We start from the raw sequence: 7,500 nt of genomic DNA, 5'->3' as shown, positions 1-7,500 counted from the left end.
AGACTTGAAACTAGCGACTGAGACCATGAACTTGTTATGAAAATGTTTACTGAGTGAGATCAATCAAATGAGAAGTAGGCTCATTTTCTCATAGACTACTATCGAAACAGACTTCTTTTTGGAGCCAGTGGAGTCTCCCCCTGCTGGAAGTTAGAGAGAATGCAGCTTTAAGGAGTCTCCCCCTGCAGGAATTCAGATAGAAAGCAGGTTTAAGGAGTCTCCCCCTGCAGGAATTCAGATAGAAAGCAGCTTTAAGGAGTCTCCCCCTGCTGGAGTTCAGATAGAAAGCAGGTTTAAGGAGTCTCCCCCTGCAGGAATTCAGATAGAAAGCAGGTTTAAGGAGTCTCCCCCTGCAGGAATTCAGATAGAAAGCAGGTTTAAGGAGTCTCCCCCTGCAGGAATTCAGATAGAAAGCAGCTTTAAGGAGTCTCCCCCTGCTGGAGTTCAGATAGAAAGCAGGTTTAAGGAGTCTCCCCCTGCAGGAATTCAGATAGAAAGCAGCTTTAAGGAGTCTCCCCCTGCAGGAATTCAGATAGAAAGCAGCTTTAAGGAGTCTCCCCCTGCAGGAATTCAGATAGAAAGCAGGTTTAAAGAGTCTCCCCCTGCTGGAAGTTAGAGGGAATGCAGCTTTAAGGAGCTTCAGCAATGGTTTGACCATTATTTTTACAGTTCAGAGCTCCGTCAGGGTTCGGAGTTTCATTCCCTCCAGTCGTAATTCTTCCTTCCAACATAGATCAAATAAATGATTGCCCCTGAGGGGATGTTTGTCTTGGGCATAGTGCATCACTCTGCTGCTTCACAACACAAACATGTAACAGAGAAACCATTCTAAAATCAACATAAAAATCCACATAAGACATCTGAGGACATGAAGGAAGGACACATAAAGATACCTTGAACCTTGACTGTACAGCAGAGGTGTTGAAATTAATCAAATAATCGATGCATTGAATCGTGGACGCGGACGATGCCGCATCGATAATCGTCCGGGCCATAATCGATTATTTCTTTTTACAATTTAATGCATGCCTAACAACCTTTCTGGTATGTTTTGCACATTCAGGAAGTGCCATGTGCTCAGTGCTGTAGTTTTATGTATTCAATTTATTTAGCATCAGAGCGCTGCAGAATGTATTGTTTTTGAAGCTTGAAAAGCTATGAATTAAATATCCTGTATGGCTTTAATAGAAAAATGTATTTGACGCATCGAGATGCATCGAAATATCGAATCGCTGACATGATAATCGTAATAATCGGGAGATCAGTGAAGATTCACACCTCTACTGTACAGACAATACAACATCTGTCACAAAAAGTGACGAAGAATTAAGTTGCTATTTGCAAAAAGTGCTGGTGTATTTATTCCACTTTGCTCTGTTGTGCTAAGATTTACTGTTGGAGTTCAGCAGCTTGATAGACGTTGGGAAAAACAATTTAGAAGGAAACCAGTTGGACATTTTCTCTCAGCTTGTATCTGCTGCATCTCTCTCTCTCTCTCTCTCTCTCTCTCTCTCTGCATGTTGTCTGCATGTTCTCCTCGCTCCTCCGTGCTTATGACATCTGCTGCCTTCACTGTCACTGTTAAACTCAGCCTCTGAAACACTGACAAGTCACGCCAGGTTCAGTTTATACGCCGATGATACCCTAAATGTGGTTAGTGAGTGGTTTGTGCTGGTTTCAGTGAGCAGTAAATGCTCTCACACTGGACGACAGCTATTCATTTAACCAAATTACAACTGCTGCGTTGGATAAAAGCCTCCACAGAATGGAAGTTAATATTACAAACATACGTATGTATCCCGTAGTGAGGCCGAGTACGGTAACCTGTGTTTTGTTACAGAAACTAAACTTGTACTTTTGGATGTCTTGTGCTTAAAATAAACTGTTAAAATAAATACAGTACATAAGTCAAACTATTACTGATTTAATTCTGTTTAACAACAATACTGTTTTCATTCGTTATGTCGGTTCTACTTTGCATTTTTGTCGAGTGTGGTAAAGATTCTGTTGATAAAACTCAACATTTCTTTCAGATGTTTCTACTCAAAAGCCTGTCAGGAATTGCGTTGGGTATTATTGGGTTTTTTCTGATACCGGTGCTAAATCGATACTTTTAAAACGGTGCCGGTGCCTAAACGGAGCCTGAACCGAAATATATATATATAATATATTTATAATGTACAGTATATAATATAAAATGTAAAAAAAGGAGCACAAAACGACAGTTGGCGACATTAAAGAACGGCTTGTTTATTGCTAAGGCCATATGGTCAAAATTAAATGATTGATTAATAATGTAATAATAATGACTTATAACAATGACTTACAGTATTTCACCAGAAAATTGCTGGTAAACGACATAAACAAGCACCAGATGGGAAAAGGGTATTTTACAATAACTTAAAGAGGTTAAACTTCACAAAAATGCAGCACAAATCTCACAATGTTAAAGATGCACCTTGAGTTCCTGCGTGGTTTCAGCGCAATTTCATTTTTGTCTCAAATCATAGTCATCTCTCCTTGATCCACTTGCTGCCTGCCCCCTGAACACACCGTGAAAAAGCCCGGTCTCGGGAGACAACACAGGGGTCGTAAACGTCAAACTAACACTAGAGGCACAGGCTGGGCACCCAAATACAACAAACCATGTTCCAGCCAATCACCGACAAGATGGTTGGGGGGAGGGGGTTAGTGACAGTTAGTCAGTTAGTCATGACCAAGAGGGTAAGCTTCTCCTCGGATCGGGAACCTCCTATGGCGCCATTTTGATGCTACCAAGCCATCACCTCCGTTAGCATCCCATTGACTGTCATTCATTTTGACGTCACTTTGACAGAGAATAACTTTACATCTGAAGAGTTTAAAGACTCTATTTGTCCGTTGTTTATTTCTAAAGAAACACGACAATGTATAAAAGGCTCCATTACCTTGTACCTCACGTTATGGCTCCGTAGCAGACGTTTTTATAAAAATAGGCTAACGATTGGGTCATAACCACGAGACTTACTGTCTCATAGTAGAGGAATTACCGTATAGTACAGGAGAAGCTCTCAGGCAGTTTGGACTTCCATTAGCTGTTTAAGTTTAATTACTAATGTTAACTATCATTTTAGCGATCAATAATTAGCCTGTGTCTATGTTATCTCCTTACATATACCTACGCTCTCCGTCTCTGCTAGATTGGGAATGATTGAGATTTCTCTTGGCACAGCTACCAGAAGACTTCCAACTTTCAGACAGGTTGCTCACGTCACATCTACGTCTTCAAGCTCAGTTGGAGGCTGCGCAGTAACGCTCAGCCATCACCGGGAAAGAGACTTCTAATATCCTTCACTGGTCTCCGTCCAGAGACACGGGACCTGCTGGTCCAGTTTATATACAGTCTATGGTCATGACAGTTACGGAAACATTGGGGGGAGGGGCGAGCTTGCTCTGTTTTTCTTTTGGTATTTACTTGGAACGTCAACAGAAGTGACGTCATACAGGAACTCATAGTGCACCTTTAACAACAGTGAAAAATAATTGGTGTATCTGCGCCGTGATTCAAATGCGCTCCAAAATGAAATGGGGTCTTACTCGGTTCAAGCTACACCTTTCCACCAAGTTTCATGAAAATCAGGCCAGTCGTTCGTCTGTAATCTTGCCGACAGACAGACAAACAACAGACAAACCGAGCTGAAAACGTCAACGCTTTGGCGGAGGTAAAAAGAAACGACTTGAATTAATTGGTGTACATAAACAGTATTGTTGTTAAGCAGAGGAAGAGTTATGACTCGTATTAATTTCAGTTCATTAGTCATGTTTTGGAGGCTTTGTTGTTTGTTGTTTTACATTACTTAGACTTTCATTTCTACGTTTAGTGTCACTGTTTAATTTTAATTTGCCCGTTAGCATCAGTCTCAGACAAAAAGCGCCTCATCCTGTCCGAACCGACATCAGACATCCCTCCCATCTCCCCCTCTCTTTTTTTTATTCCATCACCCCTCCTCTTCTTCCTCCTCTTCCTCCTCTTCCTCCTCAGCAGTCTCTCAATGACAAGCGTAAAAAGAACCTCTTTTCCCGAAAGTTTCCGTTCTACAAGAGCAAAGATGCGAGCGAGCAGGAGACCAGCGATATCGACCGTAAGTATCCCAGCACGGCGTTGGGTGTGGCGGGTGGGCGGTCTGTCTGAGAGGCGATTGGTCAGGCGACAGGAAGAGAGGTCAGCCGGTGGCAGCGTGCTGCAAACGCATCGGTTTTTAACGGCAACAGGGCCGGGCTAAAATAAGAATTGAATTGAATAAATACTGCTCGTTTGGATCAAATTGGTTCAAAGAATCAGGAGCGGAAACGTTTCAGCCGTGAAGGTGTAAAGAGAATCTGATTTTCCCTTAAATTTTCCTCCTCTATGGAGCCTAAATGGCCGCCCTGTTGCCATGCCGGCCGGCTGCGTTCCCTCTGCTCTCTCCGTCTTGTCGCTGTATCTCAGTAACTTGTTGTGTTGTTTTCTCCTCGTCGTTCACTCGGCTCCGCTGGCCTCAGGACAACAGTGACGACATGCTTTCCAAAGGACACAGTAAGTGTTTCTCACTCCCCCTCTCTCTCCCCCCAAAAAAACCTCCCATCAGCCTCCTCTGGTCTCCACTTGGATCCTTCTTCAGCCGACACTAAACAGGACAAAGTTTTGACTTAAAGTAATCATTTCGATAAGTCATTCAACTCAAGGGTGTCAAACTCATAGAAAATGTCCATAGGTTTAGTAATTTCTGAAATATTCAACGTTTTCGGTGAAATTTTCCCCATTCAAGTGAATGGACGAAATTTTCAAATTTGATACAAATAAATACATTTTCAAATGCTATCTACTCATTCATACATTCACCGAGAAACACCATTCAAACTTTAAAACATTGCACCTCTTTCATTCATTTCTGAAATATTCAACGTTTTCGGGGAAATATTTTCCCCATTGAAGTGTGAGTCAACGTTGGCTAACGCTAGCTACATTAGCTAACATTTGCGATTTTTAAAAGTTGTCTTCAGCAGAATCCAAAAGCATGATGGACACTAACCATCATGTTAACGGGTAACAGTATTTGATTTGTTACAATTCATTCATATCGAACATTACATAAGCAAGCTTACCTGATCATATGGGTCCCATTAAGGATCCAGAAATGAGATGTGTCTGGCTTCGTCGGCGCACATGAAAACAAATCTAAAATTTACTTTCATGTGCTCACATGAAAGTTCCATGTGAGCACATGAAACTAAACTTTAGATTTAGGGGCTCCGTACATTTATACATTCACTGAGAAACACCATTCGTTCCACCTCTTTCATACATTCTGGGTAGCGTCGGCCTTTCAGCGTACAGCATTCACACCGCAGTTTATTCAGAACTTGCATTCTCTATTTCTGTGTTGTTGGAGTTCTTTCTGTCGCTAGTCCAAATATATTGAGCTGTATTACGACTATAAATGCAAACCAACATGCAACTTATACTGCAGCCAATCTAGACACCAGTCTTAACAATACGAATGAGGAATTCGGGGAATTGTTTCAGACGATGTTTCCGGACTCTGACATCGGACTTCATCTTTGATGTTGTGATGTAGGTCTTCAATTTCATTCATAATGCTCTTAACCCTCCTGTTGTCCTTGGGTCAAATTAACCCTTTATCATAATGTCTATATCAGAAATATGGGTTTCTTTTTAACCAATTTACCCCAAAATAACATGGATGGTTCCCTACAACGCTCTTCGTAAGTACAATTAATGATCACTATACTTTCATTACATTTTGAGTGTTTTCTTCCATTTTATAGCATTTGAAAAAAATTTAAACGGTTTCTAAACAGTATTCGGACTTAAACTTTGAAATACACCAGTCTGTGATTATCCACCAACATACATTACGCAAATATTAGTCAAAATAATTCATAATTTCTGCTTTTTTGACTCAAAAATGTTGTATAATTTCCTTTAAAAGAGGTTTATTGACCATGAATTCCAAAAATAAGTGCAACGGTACTGGTAATAACTTGGTGAGTGGCTCAGTACAGTGCTGGTGGTAGTGGGGGATATCAACAGTCAAAAAAAGTTGTCCCATGTTGGCTGAGTCCTTTGCAGCGGCGCAGGTTTGAATCCGAGATAGAACATTTTAAAGAAAGTGTCAAAAAAGTGTTAATTTTCTATTTTGACCTGAGAGGACAACACAAGGGTTAAAAAAAGGTCTTAAGGCCATTTTATGCTTCTGCGTTTAATCAACAGTGTTCCCCCGCAGACCACTCTGCGTCTACGCCGTAGCCTGACGTCACCTCTCAAAAAATGGAACTACACGCCGCTCGGCCGCGGCTTGGTAGCGTTGCATTTCCACCCCCGACTCATTTCCTGGTTCTCCTTCTCCGTAAACAACATGACATCAAGGAGAGGGTTAACTTCTCCTGCTCCAGATTTCACACCGTGGTCAGAAAGAACAGGGGAGACACTTTGTTTCTCTCACCAGTCCCTCCAGAAAAACGTGATTATGCGATCGCATAATTCAACGCATAATTAGCCAAAGTCCATATATATGCGGGGGGCCGCATTTTTTCAAATACGCCGCACTTTCGCCGCATAAATTGCCGATTTCCGCGCAAAATATGCGGGGCTTGCATGATTTCATAATCCCTGCGACGTGAACATCATCGAAAAGCTGCAAACCCCGCGATGAAGCCATGATGAAACTGTAGTTTTTGCAAGTTCCCGCAATTTTTGCAAGTTCCCGCAATTTCATCGCATAAAATTGCATAAATATCCCGCATATTCCATCGCATATTTTAAGAAAACGTGCCGCATAATCAAGGATTTTTGCGCGCAACAATCACAGAAAAACTGCATTTTTCTGGAAGGACTGTCTCACTATGACTCACTACTACTGAAGATAATCACTCTCTCACTTCTCCCTCGCTCTATCACACACTCCCCCCCCACACACACACACACACACACACATGCCGGCTCGACGCACACACCAGCTCACAAGTATAAACATCAGGCCACTTACGTAGGCTACGGAGAAAGCTCTGCGTGGAGCCTCCGTAAAACCATTTAACAGGCTTTACATTTGTCTTGGTGAAACCTGTAGAAACGCTGTTATTTAATTACATCAGGACGTTTTGCATCACTTTTATAAAATCAAAAAGGTTAAAGAAGCTGAAGTTGGTTCCTGGTGGACACCTATAGCCTCAGACCTTCCCGTCCCTCTTCCTCCCCCCCCTTCCTCCTCTTCCTCCTCCTCCTTCTTCACCACCGAGCGTCAAGGATCCTCCGGACCGGAGCTCCATCTCTTCTTCACTCTGTCACAACACTCACACATTCATCAGTTGTCACTCCTGCACCTCTCATAGCTTTGAACAATACAGGAGAATAATAATTGACATAAAGACATTTGCTCCGTGAATTTCATTTCATTTCACTACAAATTGATGCATAAAGATTCAGCGGAACGTAGGAAATGAAGTGTTTGCCGCTCAAAC

The 7,500-nt window shown here is 41.9% G+C and overlaps 1 protein-coding gene across 14 annotated transcripts in view; it reads left to right on the top strand.

The window, feature by feature from the left end:
• Nucleotides 1–7,500, top strand: part of LOC116052734 (discs large homolog 1-like protein) — a 186,833-nt gene that overhangs the window by 167,905 nt on the left and 11,428 nt on the right. For 9 of the 14 annotated variants that reach the window (XM_036005206.1, XM_036005209.1, XM_036005212.1 and 6 more), the window contains one exon: nt 4,022–4,121. In XM_036005206.1, coding sequence (XP_035861099.1) covers nt 4,022–4,121 — 100 coding nt within the window. Of the gene's footprint in view, nt 1–4,021; nt 4,122–4,521; nt 4,556–7,500 lie in introns of all 14 variants that reach the window. The other 5 variants (XM_036005210.1, XM_036005208.1, XM_036005214.1 and 2 more) reach the window with 2 other exon arrangements.

This window comes from Sander lucioperca, chromosome 9 (genome assembly GCF_008315115.2).
Source record: "Sander lucioperca isolate FBNREF2018 chromosome 9, SLUC_FBN_1.2, whole genome shotgun sequence".
In the NCBI taxonomy this organism is placed as follows: Eukaryota; Metazoa; Chordata; class Actinopteri; order Perciformes; family Percidae; genus Sander; species Sander lucioperca.
The sequence above is the reverse complement of the archived record's forward strand: the minus strand, read 5'-3'. Positions and strand labels throughout refer to the sequence as shown.